The sequence below is a fragment of the Heteronotia binoei genome, chromosome 1 (genome assembly GCF_032191835.1).
Source record: "Heteronotia binoei isolate CCM8104 ecotype False Entrance Well chromosome 1, APGP_CSIRO_Hbin_v1, whole genome shotgun sequence".
Taxonomy (NCBI): Eukaryota; Metazoa; Chordata; class Lepidosauria; order Squamata; family Gekkonidae; genus Heteronotia; species Heteronotia binoei.
The window spans coordinates 188287069-188305242 of NC_083223.1; the positions used below are offsets into that span (position 1 = coordinate 188287069).

An 18174-nucleotide genomic window follows, 5' to 3' on the forward strand; every position below is an offset into this window, starting at 1 on the left:
AGAACTACTTAGCCTAATGAGCTTAAAATGTTATTCTTGGCTGACATCTGTCAGGATAGAGATACATGAAGACTCTTAAATCCACTGTTTCTAAAAGCAGCAGAGCTCTTGTGCTACCGGTTTGCGAGCAAAGGTAAATTTGTTAATCGCTGCACACTTTCATCAAGAGAGGCACTGAAAACGTTGGAATGGGGAGTATGTAAGAACCAACAAGGATATCCACAGAACTGAGACTATTCAGGATGACGAATCCTTCTTCCAAACTGTCAGATCCTATCATCACCTGAACCTGTAAGTTTCTATTTCCTTTTACTTGATCAACCGGATGCTTTCCAACAGTAAAGAAAGCTGGGAAAGGGGAGGAAAATGGGCTGCACTCCTTCTCATAGCACTACTGCTATGCAGAATGCAGAATGTGGAAGCAGGCCCTTGAAGAGGGGTATCTTGCCAGCTGATCTGGAGAGTGAAAGTGTCTCAGTTCATTCGCTGATCAAGGGCTCCTCCTCCTATGATATTGATGACTTCGGTCAGGGAGTGACTCAGAGTAAAGATCCTTTCCTTAAAAACACATCAGGTGAAGACAAAAATGTTCATTTCAGTTCCTTGTCTGAGGATCCTTCATTACCTGAGGATGAACAGGAAGAGAAAGACACTGACAGGTTGGTCTCAGAGACTGAGATAGCTGTGTCTGAACTGACTGAGTCTTACCGATATGTGGCTGAAACGGTGAAAAGAAAGCAAAACTTCTGCAAATCACAAAAACCTGTTCTGGAATGCAGACATGATAAGCAAACTCCTAAGAGAGGAAAGAAACCAAAGAACAGCAGGCAAGGAAATCAAGATCGTCGTGGCAAAACCAAAGACAAATCCTGTGCAACTATATGCCAGGAAGAGAAAAAGGTGGATTTCCCAGATCTGCTTGTTAAGGCCCATCAGAACACATATGCCTATCTAAACCCCAGCCTCTCCAAATATGAGGTGATCTTGTGTGTAGCCCACCAGGCTACAGAAACACAATTAAGTTTACAGCAGATGGTGAGTTTTTTATTGCTTTGCTTTGATGAAATCAACCACCTTCTGGAGGAAATTGCCAAAGATGGAGAAGATCTTCTCCAACAAGTAGATGGGAATTTGTCTTGGCCTGCTGACAAAGGAAACCCAAAAGAACAGCCAGATCTTTTGCAACAGTTATTGCAGTATACGGTCAACAAAATGCAGCTGTTAAATGGAACTGTGGCCTCTTTAACCTCTGAAGTCCTCCAGGAGTCCTGCAGCTTTTTGCAATCTGCAGGTAGCAGCTTAGAAGAAAAACTGAGAGCAAAACAAGGTTTTGATGAACGCTTGCTCAGGACAATAAAACTCCTTGAAGCATCTATAGTTGGGTCTTATCATCCTCATCCTGATGACAGGACTCTCTATTCTGAAGACAGTGGCATTGGCATCGACGGTGAATCAGTCAAAGACTTGAATTTTCTTGATAAACAAGAAGTACATGCTAGCTGTGATTCGGATTCACTTCATCTGTCTCTAAATGAGGCCACTAGGAATAGAACAGGATGTGTAGACACTGCCCTCCAGTATCCAAACACTGGCATCAGAATTCCTCTTAACTCCATGCATTCTGCTATCATTCATGAGGACAAATGTGAAGAGTGTGAATCAACTGAAGCTTCTTCCACAAGTGAAGATAATGATGACAATAGCTTATTTGAAGCAGAAAGTGACAGTCTGCTGGGAAAAGAGGTGTTACCTAAAAAACCAACAACGGTGCCTGCATCAAAAGACGTTAAACTGAGGCGTTCCACCAAACGAATGGAGAGCCCTGAGAAGGAAAAGATTATATTGAAGATGAAAGATGCCATCAGTGAAAAGATCAAATTTGTCCCTGCAAAAACTGAAAAGAGGGAATGGACAGAAGATGAAAATGGAAGAACATCCCAGGTGCAACGGCCTAGTACAGCCAGTAGGAGCCAGAATGCTAAAGTTAAACAGAGACGGTCTAAATCTGCAGAGTCCCTTAAAAATCAAGCTGAGGACCCAACTCTTCTAGAGCTTCAAAGAACTCAAAAGGTCCTCAATAAAAAGTTGGAAATGTTTCACATGCATAATGAAAATAAAGAAACCAAATGTAAGTCTGTATCCATGAACCAAAAAGAACAATCCAAACTCCAGGATTATGAGCATGTTTCTCATAGATCCGCTACCAATAAACTTAAGGCATCTCTTGCAAAAAATTTCAGCATATTACCGAGTCAAGATAAGGTCCCTTTGGTTAGGCAAGATCAAAATGCTACCAGCAAGAAGGGAAAGAAATGTGGAAAACCTGTCACAGCAACCATGTTCTCACAGGAACAAACATCTAGCAAGGAAAATGAGCCTTCTGGGACACAGAAAGCAAACAATGCTAGCTGCACTCCACCTCGTAAGTCTGTTAAAAAGCTCATTGAAACCTTCAGCCCTGCTGAAGGCCTTGTGAAACCCATAAGTTTGAGAACTTTGGGACCAATGAAATGTATCCAAAAGTTTGGACTTCCAAGCATTACTTCCAACCTCCCACTTCCAAGGGGGCTTATCCCTTTAAACCAGAAACACAGAATTTCACCAATAGGAGATCTAAATTGTCCAATGAATCCTACCCAGTGTGCTTTTGATCCCGTGGTTGAACCTGTACTCCTAAGTGGGAATGACACAAATGAAGAAATAGGTGAAGATATCATAGAAAACCTTCCACCACCTCCTCCTGAAATGTTGGCGGGCCTCTCCTCTGACTCCACTGAATCTGCTGAAGGTGCAAGGACAGAAAACCGCTGTTCAGAAATTGCCAACAAGCCTCCCAAGATGACTGAGCATTGCACCACTAAGAAAATTTCACAAATTTCTCAGCGAATGAAAGCTTCGCTGTTTTTTATTGACTTGCTACCAAGTAAGAACCTCAACAGTCCCAACTACATTGCCAACAACATATCAAAAAGCACTGTGGACTCCAAACCAAGGAAATGTTCCTTGGAGTTGAATTCCATCCATATGTCTGAGACTCCATTAGCATCTCACGAGGGCTATGAAATGAAAGAGGCTGCAGTTCTGTACAGGCAAAACCATAAAATAATACCTCTTCAACATCCCAAAGAGATTCCAGAACAGAATAAAAGAGACCCGGGAAACAAAGAACTCAAAGCTCCTCTAGCTTTGGATCCAAAGCAAAGCTCATCTGACTCAGTTGGGAAAGGTGAGAAAACAACAGGTTTTGTAAGGCGAGTTTCCCCAGCAAGGACCCCTCCTTCTTCACTGCCTAGTGAAAAAATGCTTCCAAGTCCCCCACTACATCATAGACACATTCATCCGGCTTTCTCTCCAGTGGTTCATTGGCAGCTTAGTCCTCCAGCAAGCTCTCCAACACAAAGGAAAATGCCTTCACCACCATCCCAACAAAAACTACCTAGCCCTCCAATGGGACGCAAACAACATAGCCCGCCAACCCACCGCAAAGTATTGAGTCCACCATCCCACCGCAGAGAGCCAAGCCCACCTCCTTTCTCTACACCTTCGCCACCAGTTTCTCCATCTCGCTTGCTTAAAGGATTACAAAACAACTTGGACTCTGGGGATGAACAGCAACCTGCCTCTCCAAAGATTGTCAGCAACGCACGCTCCATATTTTGCCCAGCCACTTCTTCATTGTTTGAAGCCAAGCCACTGTTGCCACCAAGCAGCTCTACCACAGATGCCACCCTCAGAGGCCATCCCGAAATATTTATGCAGAGCAATAACACAGAGTCCAAGCAATATGGAGAGCAACAGAAAAGGATGGGCCTCAGTGTTACCAGACCCCAGTCTCTTATTAGGAGAAGCTTCTCTGACCATAGGCCGGGATTCCCACTTCTATTGCCATTGTTTACCTCAGCTAGTAGTGAACCTGTGCTTAACCAGGCAAGGTAAGGGGCATTCTACTAAAAGCCTTTAAGTTGCATTTAGATGTATACCCTGCTTTATACTTAAAGCAAGTAGCATATTGTTACATTAGCAATGTTCCTATGAATAGGATTTGCAAGGTTGATTAAAATTGTACTGATAGGGGACACGTACACATTACTTTTGAAGGTCCACACACTCAGGGGCTGCAGTTGCTACCTTGATTCCCTGCATTCCCTGGCAGCCCACACCACAGAGGGGGAACTAGCTTACAATCAGCACCTACTGGACAGTTGGCATGGGTATGGGATATCTAGGCTCAAATCTGTACATAGGAAGCTAACTGAGTGGCCTCAGACAGCCAAATCATTAGCCTGTTTCCCAACCCAGTTATATAGATACTGAAACTAAAATACCTCTGAGTTAAGGGCAAATCAAAGGTGGGAACGTTCTGCTTATTGTTTTATGGGACTTTGATTTCCAGTTTAGCATCAAATGATTGCAGATAATGGCCATATGTGGGTGCCCTAGTTCAAGACACAGGCAATATTACCTCCATAAGCTACACCCCTTTCTGCAGTTTAAGGCACCTGTCTTGGGGGGTGCGGGTAAGTGTCACCAAGTCAATTCATATTTAGGGAGACTGTGAATTAATAACCTCTAAAGCATCAAATTGTTAACTACCTGGTTCAGGTCTTGCAAACTGAGGACCATGGCTTCTTTTATAGTCAATCTATTTTATAATATTATGGGTTCAATGCAATAAAGAGGCAAGGTGGTAGAGATTAGGGGTGTGCAAATTTTTTTTCCAGAATTAATTGGATTCGGAAATATACGGGGCCAAAAAATTCGGAATACTGTATATTTCCGAATACGGGTACTCGGAATAGTCGCATATACAGTAGATGCACGGCTATTTCCGAATATACGGCCCCATTATACACTATGGCCATTGAAATCAATGGCAAAATAGGGTACCGTATTTTTCGCTCCATAAGACGCACCTGAGCATAAGACGCACCTAGTTTTTAGAGCCGTTTGTGTGAATTTAGAGGCATTTGTGTGAATTTTTTGCAGTATTCGCTCCTTAAGACGCACACACTTTTCCCTCCACTTTTTGGGGGGGGAAAAGTGAGTCTTATGGTGCAAAAAATACTGTATATTGGAAGCCGCCTGGAGGGGAAGGGGTTTGAGGGAGAGCCCCCAAATTTGCAGGGGACTCTCCCCTACAAACCCCCCAAGTCCCAAAAAGGTTGGGCCAGGGGGTCCCATTCCAGGGGCACCCAAAGAGGGTGCCCCTATCCCACCATTATACCCTATGGGCAATTGAAATCAATGGCAACATAGGGTGTAATTAGAGGCTACTGGGGGGCAGGGGGTTTGAGGGAGAGCCCCCAAAACTGCAGGGAACCCACAGGGGACTCTCCCCTACAAAACCCCCAAGTCCCAAAAAGATTGGGCCAGGGGGTCCAATTCCTGAGGCTCCCAAAGCCAAACCTAACTTCACACCAGAGAATCTCTATTGGACCCAAATGCACTATATCCATCTATCTACTCTATGAACCCTGCTGGCCTGGAACCAATTGCCAATGCCAATGTCACTGCCACACAAAACACAATCTGCTCAAGGTCTGCTCTGCAGACCTGGCTGCAGCGAACCCAGATGCCAGCTCTCCAGCCCTGCCCCAAACAACACGGGGAGAGTTGGCCAAGCACAACAAGTATGCTGGTTCTGGGTCTTTCATCCAGGTGCCAGCTTCCCTGCCACAGAACACACAATCTACAGATGCCAGCATTCCAGCCCTGCCACAAACAACACAACTCTCAAACAAGAGAAGCGGTGGACCACACCTAGCTCCACATCATTCTGTATCTGACACAAAGCAAGAAGCATTTAGACTTAACTTGAGTGATGGATGGTTGGCTGGTCCAGGCTCTTTTGTGTTACCCAGGGTGCACCACAAGGATGCGAGCCAGAGTTGCACCCCAAATGAGGAAGATCACTGGGAGGGCTTCAGATTGTGTGAGAGGAAGGGAACCATTCCTTCTGTCTCAGCTCAGCAGCAACACACCAGCTATCACTGTCCCATTAGAGGGACCTCAGCATTGGTATGGCTGCTGGCTGCCTGTCATCATCACTGGCACCTCCCTCTTTCTTCCTCCTGCCTCTGAAAAAAAAACCTGGGTTATCCTGGCTTGGCCTGTGGGTGCTGTTGGTTACAGTTGGGGGCTGCAATGGCCCTTTCAGTATTATTAGGCATGTGTGGATGGGGACTGGGGAAATTTGGATTGCTTTGCAGATTTTAAACCAGCATTCATAAGAACATAAGAACATAAGAGAAGCCATGTTGGATCAGGCCAACGGCCCATCAAGTCCAACACTCTGTGTCACACAGTGGCAAAAAATGTTATATACACACATACACTGTGGCTAATAGCCACTGGTGGACCTGTGCTCCATACACTGTGGCTAATAGCCACTGATGGACCTGTGCTCCATATTTTTATCTAAACCCCTCTTGAAGGTGGCTATACTTGTGGCCGCCACCACCTCCTGTGGCAGTGAATTCCACATGTTAATCACCCTTTGGGTGAAGAAGTACTTCCTTTTATCCGTCTTAACCTGTCTGCTCAGCAATTTCATCGAATGCCCACGAGTTCTTGTATTGTGAGAAAGGGAGAAAAGTACTTCTTTCTCTACTTTCTCCATTCCATGCATTATCTTGTAAACCTCTATCATGTCACCCCGCAGTCGACGTTTCTCCAAGCTAAAGAGTCCCAAGCGTTTCAACCTTTCTTCATAGGGAAAGTGCTCCAGCCCTTTAATCATTCTAGTTGCCCTTCTCTGCACCTTCTCTAAAGCTATAATATCCTTTTTGAGGTGCGGCGACCAGAACTGCACACAGTACTCCAAATGAGACCGCACCATCGATTTATACAGGGGCATTATGATACTGGCTGATTTGTTTTCAATTCCCTTCCTAATAATTCCCAGCATGGCATTGGCCTTTTTTATTGCAAACGCACACTGTCTTGACACTTTCAGTGAGTTATCTATCATGACCCCAAGATCTCTCTCTTGATCAGTCTCTGCCAGTTCACACCCCATCAACTTGTATTTGTAGCTGGGATTCTTAGCCCCAATGTGCATTACTTTGCACTTGGCCACATTGAACCGCATCTGCCACGTTGACGCCCACTCACCCAGCCTCAACAGATCCCTTTGGAGTTCCTCACAATCCTCTCTGGTTCTCACCACCCTGAACAATTTAGTGTCATCCGCAAACTTGGCCACTTCACTGCTCACTCCGAACTCTAAATCATTTATGAACAAGTTAAAAAGCATGGGACCCAGTACCGAGCCCTGCGGCACCCCACTGCTTACCGTCCTCCACTGCGAAGACTGCCCATTTATACTCACTCTCTGCTTCCTATTACTCAGCCAGTTTTTGATCCACAAGAGGACCTGTCCTTTTACTCCATGATTCTCAAGCTTTCTAAGGAGCCTTTGATGAGGCTTTTGGTTTGGGGAGGGATGGGGATGGGGGGATGCACTGCCAATCAATTTGTGAGTGAGTTTTTGGGCTGTCTTTGGGCTCTAGTCTATTTTTAGTGGGAGAGCGTTTTACAACCACCTTCCAAGCGCGGGCCAAGAGAGGATGCAGGCACAAGTAGGTGCTCACTTCATTCACTCTCAAAGTCTACGTTCGGGGAACCGAACAGAGGCAAGTTGATCTTCAGGAAGACCAACTGCTCAACTGTTCAGGGTTGCAGGTGATTGAGATGTGGGCAGACAATGTCGCCCATTTGCGAAAAGATACACTCACTCTGCACGCTTGTTGGTGGGCATGAGAGAAACGCCTTGGCTGCAGAGGAGAGGGCTGGCTAGACCCCCTCCTTCATGACCCAGTAGTACAAAGGAGAAATTTCCTGCAACTCGTTGGGCTCCGAAAGATAGTCCCTCACCATTGCAGCACCTATCTCTGCTCTCAGGGGCCTACCGCTCCCAGAGGAGCCAATGAGGCGCCCGATGAGTGTCATCTCAGGACTTTTCGTGTCATGAGTCTGGTGGGAAACACTGCCTAGCTGGGGAGGTTTGGGATGAACAGCAGTGGAAGTGGCAGATGAGCTGCTTCCACGCCTCTCCTCCTCAGTTACCGGCACTGGGCCCACCCTGACTCTGCAACACTTGACCTTCTGGGAGAGCTCGTCTTGCCAGCGATTGAGCTCGTTGGCCCGCTCAGCGACTATGCCCTTAAGGCGTGGGTCTAACATAGTCACCATCATGTAGACCTTATCCTGGGTGAAAGTCTGAAAGCGGGCCTCAAGCCCTTCCTGCAGCCTAACAACCAGGGCGCGCACCACTGGAAGAATGTCTGCATGGCCTTGAGCTGGCACTAGTAGTGATCATGGTTCTTTATTAGGTACAGCATAGTATAGGGCTGCACTCTAAAACTGGAGAACTGGACCAACGGGGCCAACTATATACAACTCAGAGTTCCTGCAAAAGCACATTATTGGATCATTCAAACCAGTAGGGGGCCCGTGCTTGGAGCAGGGCAGCAAGGATTTGGATCCTACTGCCCATTGTTCCTGAGTCCCCAAGCTCAGTCTTTCAGGCTCCAATGAGCAAGGCAGGAACACCATTACTGATACACATTAACAGTTCACATACACAACATAAGAGAAGCCATGTTAGTTCAGGCCAATGGCCCATCCAGTCCAACACTCTGTGTCACACAGTGGCCAAATATATATATATATATATTTGTGAATTCCACATGTTAATCACCCTTTGGGTGAAGAAGTACTTCCTTTTATCCGTTTTAACCTGTCTGCTCAGCAATTTCATCGAATGCCCACGAATTCTTGTATTGTGAGAAAGGGAGAAAAGTACTTCTTTCTCTACTTTCTCCATCCCATGCATTATCTTGTAAACCTCTATCATGTCACCCCGCAGCCGACGTTTCTCCAAGCTAAAGAGTCCCAAGCGTTTCAACCTTTCTTCATAGGGAAAGTGTTCCAGCCCTTTAATCATTCTAGTTGCCCTTTTCTGGACTTTATCCATTGCTATATCCTTTTTGAGGTGCGGCGACCAGAACTGCACACAGTACTCCAAATGAGACCGCACCATCGATTTATACAGGGGCATTATGATACTGGCTGATTTGTTTTCAGTTCTCTTCCTAATAATTCCCAGCATGGCGTTGGCCTTTTTAATTGCAAACGCACACTGTCTTGACATTTTCAGTGAGTTATCTACCACGACCCCAAGATCTCTCTCTTGGTCAGTCTCTGCCAGTTCACACCCCATCAACTTGTATTTGTAGCTGGGATTCTTGGCCCCAATGTGCATTACTTTGCACTTGGCCACATTGAACTGCATCTGCCACGTTGACGCCCACTCACCCAGCCTCAACAGATCCCTTTGGCGTTCCTCACAATCCCTCCTGACTTGCTCCCTTGACTTCCTCTCTCTCCGGCTTGTCTCATCGGCCCCTTTCTGGCTGCTTCCTTATATCCCTCCCAGCCTTCCATCTAGCTTGCCCCACCCCCCCTACATAAGGTCAAACACCCATCTGGCCACACTCCTTCCTGGTCCTGCCTCTCAGTCTTTTCCTTGGGCCTGCTGCAGTCCCGGAGGCGCCAACGCACTCCACACTGGCATCAGGAGGTGCTTCTGGGGGCCATCTAGATTGCCTGGGGGGCCGATAGGGTTCCCTTATCACTCTAGTTGCTCCTTCACTATGTTGCGGCAGGGTGATTAGGTGGCGTTCTGCCTAGACCTGAATCCTGGCTCGGCAGCCCAGAGTGGCAGTCTCCCAACATCGCGGTGGCTCCTCTTTGGCCAGCAGGCTGCCTGGCTCACTAGGTCTCTTGGGGGTCTGCAGGGGCTGGCTTTTGGGGCTGCTGGGCTGCAGGGGGTGGGGCGGGGTACCACAGTGCAGTGCAAGTCCCAGCCAGGACAGAAACACAAGCTGATTTTCTTCTAAAATTCTCTCATGTGCTCCAGTAACCAGCATAAATTTTCAATATGGTATCTAGTGCCTTTTCCTTTTCTGAATCAAGCTTGAACATTTGGATTTTCTTGTTCCATAACAGTCTTTGTTGTAAGATTTTGAGTATCACTGCATTTGTGTGAGAAACCGATGTGATGGTCCTATAGTTGCTGCCTTAGCTGTTGACTTATAGATCACTCTAGATATCTAGTTCATTTTTATCTTATCCTTCCACCAAGAAGTTTGGAGCATGTACAAGGTTTTCTTTATTTTAGCCTCACATAAACCCCATGAGGTAGTTTAGGCTGAGAGGAAGTGACTGGTCAGCGTCACCCAACAAGCTTCAAGACAAAGTAGAAATTTGTACCTGAGCCTCTCAGGTTCTAGTCCAACACTACATCACATTAGCTCTAAGCAGTGATGTGAACTTGAAGAAATCAGGAACAGGCTTTAACCTGTACATGTGCCCTGCATGTATTGATCCATTTGGTATAACACAAGCACATAAGTGCTCTGCCCGTCACTATATAATGTGGAAATTACCAGCAAGACTGGCCTCATTAAGATTTATTTAGTCAAGATGCAAGGGTTGTTATCCCAAGAGGTAAGGCTAATAATGAACCCATGGGCGATTTCGTCCCTGTAAAGTTGTAGGAAGCAGTAAAGAATATTGATCACACTCAGGCCTTGAAGTCAGCAGGAGCTCACAGGAACACAACTCCTGAACCATTCTGAGAGTTCCCCCTCCTCCTCACCACCTACCTACCTTGTCCGTTGAATAGTAAGTACATCTGCATAACAATCCCTGGATGAGCTCCACCACCTATTTTTCTACATAACGACCCCTGTGAACACTTAATACAAAACCCCATGAAATGAAGGAATTAATTAAATCTCATCCCTTAGCAGGACCATACAGATAATCTGTTAATCACATAATAGCATGCACTCCATGGACAGTTATATGTCTGATAATCTCTCAGGTTTAAGTAGTCATTACAAAATTCTTGTGGGTACATATAAAAGCAACAGCCATTCAGCTCTTCCTTCTCTCTCCTTATTAATATCTAGTACTACACACTGTATTGTTACTTATTTATCATATAGCAGTACTGCACACTGAAAGATGATGGCGCTATTAATTTGCTTAGGAACACTGCCAGATTTTAAAGAGATAACCCAGGTCCATCAGCTTCTTCAGATTTTTGAAGGCAAAAGGCTTGCTTACACAAATAATGAGGGTTGTCAACTGTCAACAAGTGAGAGACTGTTCCTTTAAAAAAACATTATAACCACCTTTTTCTAGATCCACTTAAAGGCTGGGAAATGAGATTGGTCTCCTTTCTCTTAAAATCTGAATGAATGATGCTCCAATTCTTCTTCAGCTAAAATGATGATAAATTACCAATGCTAGATTACCTAAACAATTTTGTTCAGCAGATGTCCAATATGCTGGGATTCCTTTTGGCAATAAAAAGATGAACGGTAGTAATAAGATGCAGGTGAGTTCTGGATCAGTTTACTGTGGTGAAGAGGCAAATTAAACTCTAGTCTGAAGAATTAGCTGTCTGGAAAGACGATGCCTATAACAATATAAAGGTATTTTCTTAGTAGTATTGTCTTCTTAAACGTACTTTTGATATTGCACCATACCTGCTCATACTCATCTGTTTTTCTTTTATGAGGGCATTTATAACTTTGTGCTTTTAGATAATGACATTGGCTTATCTAGAAGAAATATCTGCATTTGGTATTTCTGTTGGCAGGTTTCAGGAGACAGGGCATCTTGTCATTTGCTGCATTGTGCATTCTCTCTCTCTCTCTGCTGTTTGTAGAACTTCTAAATGGATGTCTAAGGGATGCTATGAAATTTTTTCTTCATAGGAAAAATAGGTGACGTGCTTTTATCTTTCCCTCTCCTTTTCTTTCTTTTTTAGCTCTCAAAACCTTTTAACAATCCCTGGGCCAAGAGAGGCTAGATTGAAGGCTACTAGGGAGCAAGCCTTCTAGGTAATGGCCCCTCGATGGTGGAACCACCTTCCAGAGATGGTACTAGCCCTGCGGGACCTGAACCAATTCCGCAGGGCTTGCAAAACATTTCTTTTCCAGCTTGCTTTTGAGACAGAACCTGATTAATTTGACGTGTGGCCACCTAGCCATCTTGTGGATATGACGACTTACAGTATTTTAGCACCTATTTTATATATTTTATTTATTTTAAATAATTTATTATGTAATTGATTATTTTTAAAACTGTTTACATTGTTTTACTTGAATCATGGAATTCCATGTCTGTGAGCCGCCCTGAGCCCGCCTTTGGCGGGGGAGGGCGGGATACAAAAATAAATTTATTATTATTATTATTATTATTATTATTAAAACATTTTGCTTCACAAAATGTGATTAGGTGTTAAAAGGACTCAAAATGTTATTAGAACACCGACATTGGAGTTCAGGGGGTTGCCTTACAGTGGTTCTCCTCCTTTTTCCGTGGTCGGGACAAAGGGTGGTGCTTGGCAAGCAGACCTCCCTGCGACACCCTCTTGAATGTGGTGTGCCTCAGGGAGCCATTCTCTTGCCCACGATGTGTAATATCTATATGCACCTCCTTGCCCAGATTGCTCGAGGTTATGGGCTGGGTTGTCACCAGTATGCAGATGACACTCAGCTCTGTCTGTTGTTGATGAACGGCCATTCAGACTCTGCCCCAGATCATCTGACCAGGGCCTTAGAAGCTGTGGCTGGATGGTTGCAGTTAAGTTGGCTGAAGCTTAATCTAACTAAGATGGAGGTCCTGTACTTGAGCTATGGGGGGTTAGAGTCGAGGATCCGGCTCCCAACCCTGAATGGTGCACCTCTTATGCTGGCCCAGAAGGTGAAGAGCCTGGGAGTGATACTGGATGCCTTGCTTTCTATGGAGGCCCAGATCACAGCAGTTGCTCGATCTGCCTTTTACTATCTTCGGCAGATTAGCGCCCTACCTGTCCTCCCAGGACTTAGCTACAGTGATCCATGCAATGGTCATTTCCAGGTTGGACTACTGTAACTTGCTCTATGCAGGCTTGTCCTTGAGGCTGACCTGAAAACTCCAGCTGGTGCAAAATGCGGCAGCACACTGATAACTGCATTGCCTCTACGGGCAAGCATTCAGCCAGTGCTGAACCAATTGCACTGGCTACCAATAGAGTACGGGATCCACTTCAAGGTTTTGGTTTTAACATTTAAAGCCTTACACGGCCTGGGACCAACATACCTGCAGGACCGCCTCTCCCCATATGTGCCCCAGAGATCACTGCATTCTACTTTGCAGCAACTTCTGACTGTCCCTGGCCCAAAGGATGTTCGACTTGCCTCAACCAAGGCCATGGCCTTTTCGGCCTTGGCCCCAGCCTGGTGGAATCAGCTCCCTGCAGAGATCCAGGCCCTGCCTGATTTGATGCCATTTCATAGGGCCTGCAAGATGGATCTGTTTCGCTGGGCCTTCAATTGAGGCAGCGGACATCGTTATTTCTATCTGCTTGGCCTCTCTTGCCTGTCAGGATGCTATATTATTTTACCTTAATTTATTATTCCATCTCTGGGCCAACTTTTGTACTGATATATAGAACGCACTCAAGGGAAACTACCGCCTGTGACATATGTGTTATTTGTTTTATTGTATTTTACGGTTTTAGTCTGTAGTTTTTAATTGTTTTAACTTTTGTTGTTATCTTCCCTAAGCCCCCCTGTCAATCAGCTGATAGATGGGTAAAATGCTGCCACCACCCCCTCCCTTCCTTTCTGCGACAGAGTGCTCCGCCACCCCCTGGCGTGCTCAGAGGAGTGCAGTTAGAATCAGTCCTACCCATTTAGACTCAGCCCGGGCCTCTCAGCCTAAGGAGTCTTTGTTCCTCCCTCACTTCCAATTAAATCTATTCAATATGTAACAGGAAACAGTCAATATATTTTGTCATCTTCTGTTTATTAATATACCATATCAAAAGAAATTGGAGAGCCAGTTTGGTGAAGTGGTTAAGTGTGCAGACTCTTATCTGGGAGAACCGGGTTTGATTCCCCACTCCTCCACTTGCACCTGCTAGCATGGCCTCGGGTCAGCCATAGCTCTGGCAGAGGTTGTCCTTGAAAGGGCAGCTGCTGTGAGAGCCCTCTCCAGCCCCACCCACTTCACAGGGTGTCTGTTGTGGGGGAGGAAGGTAAAGGAGATTGTGAGCCGCTCTGAGACTCTTCAGAGTGGAGGGCGGGATATAAATCCAATATCTTCTTCTGTCTTCTAAGTGGATAGGGTGGATTCTAGCCACACTCCTCTGAGTGCGCCGGGGGGCGGGGCGGAGCGTGGTGCTGCAGAAGAGAAGTGGAGGGGAGGGAGGGGGTTGGCGGCAGCATTTTACCCACCAATTAGCTGATTGGTGGGGGGGGGGGCTTTAAACAGGCTGGGAAGTGTGGTGCTCCACCGCCCCTTCCTGGGCAGTGCAGAAGGGGAGAGGGGAGGTGCCATGGAGAGCATGGCAGCCGGCAAGTCTTCCTTGGGCGCCCGATGCCCTAGGGCCAGCCCTGCCAAGAAGGTAGGACCAGAACCAATGGGTTGAAATTAAATCAGAAGAGTTTCCAGCTCATCATCAGGAAGAACTTCCTTACAGTTAAAGCTGTTCCTCAGTGGAACAGGCTTCCTTGGGAGGTGGTGGGCTCTCCTTCCTTGGAGGTTTTTAAACAGAGGCTAGATGATCATCTGGCAGCAATGCTGATCCTGTGAATTTAGGGGGAAGTATTTGTGAATTTTCTGCATTGTGCAAGGGGTTGGACTAGATGATCCGGGGGGGGGGGTCCCTTCTAACTCTATGATTCTGTTACTGTCATACCTAATAGTACATTGGCCACCACACCATCTGATATATTATTAGGTTGACCATTTCACAGCTGGTTATATGATTTAATTTGTACATTGCATATTGTTAGATGCAGAGTAAATGTAAAATTTGTTTCCCTAGTTTGCAGTGGCCAATGGTCACAAGTAAATAAAGGCTACTGAATAGCCTTGTAAAACAAAATGGAAAGCATGACATCATTCCATTGTGAGTTTTCCACACTCACAAGCTATGGCCAATCATGTGGAATGGGGGCAAGGAGACCGGCAATGCAGTTGTACTCCCCCATGGGGCTATGAGGGAGAGAGCAAGAGGAATTGTAGACTGTTGTTTTCACGTGAGCTTTCAGGGAACGTCCAATTGACCCACCACAGAAGCAAGCGTAATTTTTACTACATGATCAATAGAGCCTCCTGGTTTTGTTTAATACTTTTTCACCAGCTCACTTCAAAGATTCAGCTATTTATAGAAACCTGCACACACACAGACACACCGACACATTTTTATGCTGCCATTCCATCCAATATTGGGTCCTCGATATCAGTTTCAATAAAACTTTCTTTTTTTCTTTTAGTGAGAATGCATTATTGGCCCCAATTAGAGCTGTAGCGGCTGCTTAGGCTCCATAAGTACCAAGTGAATGACTGATGCTGTTAGTTTATTTCAGTGTTTTAAGCCCTGGGAACTAACAACTGGGATCTGATCATGTAATAGGAGGGTGTACTGAGTTACCTTGCTCTTCAGTCTAGCCTTTAGTTGAAAACAAGCTCTGAGGAATACGTTAGCACAGCACAAATGCTCACTTCATATAAATCCTGCTAATCTGTAATACGATTTATGCTTTTGTAGTAGGGTAAGGGCAAAGGCTATTTCAGTTCAGTGATGGATATCAGATTAAAGGACTCTCCTTAGGGCAGTTTAGAAGAAACACTGTCCAAATACCCCACTTAACTCAAAGTCATGAAATTTAACCAGTGATTCAAACCTAAAGATCTGGATCTGAATCCTTCCAGTCTGGGGTATGTTTGCACTAAGTCAGGAGACAGGACCCTGTCAGTGCTTCCCTCTGTTGCTTGTCTTTAAGTACTTAAAAGGTATGCTAGCACTTTTTTTGTAAATGAATGAGACGCTGATAAAATTGGCTCATAATCCAAACAAGAACATGATATAAAGTAAAAGGAATAAAGAAGGATGAACAGATACAGGTACAGATTATATAGAGAGATATGACAGTGTGTGTTTTCATGTGTGAGAGTGCACCATTTCTCTTTTTCTGTGTATACTCTGTGTGCGTGTACATATGTACTGAATCCTCTCAGAAGCTCTAAAAAATTCTACAATAACCTATTTGTTTAACCTTTCCACCTACTAATAATGTCTATAAAAATGTAATTAATTAATTTACATGTATTAGTACCCATCATAATATATAGAACTATACAACAGAAGTCAGGTCCCTTACCTGTTGGCTGGGACTAAGGGCAACTTCTGATAAAAATCTGCCTCTGGAGAAACATCTTTGAAAACTACGTATACACTGGTGTATAAAGTTCATGTTTCTTAAAGGAAATATTACCCAGATATGAATTCCATTAAGAAATCAGTGTGGGTTTACATGCTTGAGAGCATCCTGGAGGCATCCACACATGGGGTGCACATGTGGCATTTCACGCAGGGCACAGAGCAGCTGGTTAACTCTCACTTGAAGAGCAGCAGAGCAGCAGCATCAGGATTGGATTTTAAACTGCAGCACACACAGTTTTTAAAAAAGCAATGGAGTTGGCCAAAAAGAAGTATAACACTGGGCTAAACGGGTCTAAAGGACCCAAGCAAGGGAAAGCAACAGAAATTTCCCTAATGCAAGGAACTGAACATGAAGCCTAAATTATTTCCAGATTTATTTGTTAGTTCTGTATGGCATGGTCTAAATTTCCTCTGGTTCTCAAGGGAGTTTTATAGAGGTTTTATAGAGGTTCATTTTAGTAAAGAGCAGTTGCAAGATGCCTGGTGGTGTCACTTGTTCAGCTTTAAAAGCGCTCTGTTTTTCATATACGGTACTTTTTAAAAGGTCCAGCTCCATTAGCCTTCTGTCTTAATCCTGATTTATCTCCACAGCATGGAAGAGAAGCCTAAGAAAGAGGGGGACCCTTGGAGCAGCACGTGTTTCTCTGAAGTGAAGAGAACAGGCAGGTCTTCTTATCTTGATCTCTACATTGTGGGCCAAGGACTCCAGAAGGACTTTGGGAGCTGGAAGGATGGAGGACCAAGGACTGAGAATCTTTTGCATGATCAAACACTTCCTCCAAACTGCTGAGTTTTTCTTTACATGCAGGTTACTCGTGCCAAAAAAGAATGGATATTGAGTAGAAATATATTATGCTTTGTCAGCTGCTTCCTGATGTAATATCTTTGGAAGTTACCAAAAATCATTCAATCCACTACTCAAAAGTAAGATCATCCACACTCTGGCCCCTAAAGACTAATGTATACTGTACAAATCCCCATGACTCACAATCAGAGAGCATGTGAATCATATAAAAGTACCTATGGAGCAAATAGTTCCAAACAACTCAAGGGAATGAGCCCATTTTCATATATGAGGAGAACATCAAAATAATACCCAGTTCTGTTGTGTCATATTTTACTGCCCAGACATCAGTAAAGTATTTGAAAATGGCATCTACAGCAATCTTTGTTATAATAAAAGGAGCCACTATCAAAGGCTGTACTAACTAAAACTAGGAGGTTAAGGCATGTCTGTACCAGCAGAGTTCATATTCTTTAATGTGTAAAACAAAAACTGATCATTTTCCCTTAAGCAGGTATGTGGTAGCAAGAACAAGTAATTTTGTTACAGAACTAATATGGACTCTTTCCCCAGCATCCATGATGACTTATTTGTACTGTGTAAATGAAAGCAAACTACTATGTAGACAACAGCAATAACGCATATCTCCAGGGCCAGCATGTGGGAGTAGGCAAACTAGGCAAATGCCTAGGGTGCCAGCTCCCAGCAAGGGGAGGCGGGTGCCCCCTCCCCACTGTCCCCGAGTCTTAGACTCGCTTCCCGTCTGCAGCACCCTCCGAATTAGACGAGCGCTATGGAGGGGAAGTGCCAACTGTTTTTTCTTGGCTTTAAGGGGTCGGGGGGGGGCTCCAATTCTTGTCCACAGTGATTCTTATCCACAGTGCCTGCCAAACTCGGCAACTGTCAAACTTGGAGCTCTCCCGACCCCTTAAAGCCAAGAAAACAGCGCTTCTTGTCCACGGTGCCTGCCAAACTCAGCAAGCACTGCGAAGGGGATGTGCTGAGTGCCGGTGTGATGACATCACCTCTGGGTGCTGTCATCAGGCTGCACACGCACAGAAAATGAACTCTGGGGGAGGGCATGCATTTGGGTTTT

The 18174-nt window shown here is 45.1% G+C and overlaps 1 protein-coding gene across 1 annotated transcript; it reads left to right on the forward strand.

Moving 5' to 3' along the window:
* Positions 1-366: 366 nt before the first annotated feature.
* Positions 367-17156, forward strand: LOC132575618 (photoreceptor cilium actin regulator-like). The gene is made up of 2 exons (XM_060244391.1): positions 367-3932; positions 16886-17156. Exons 1-2 carry the CDS (start codon positions 367-369, stop codon positions 17082-17084), a joined length of 3765 nt encoding a protein of 1254 aa, XP_060100374.1. The 3' UTR covers positions 17085-17156.
* Positions 17157-18174: the final 1018 nt, after the last annotated feature.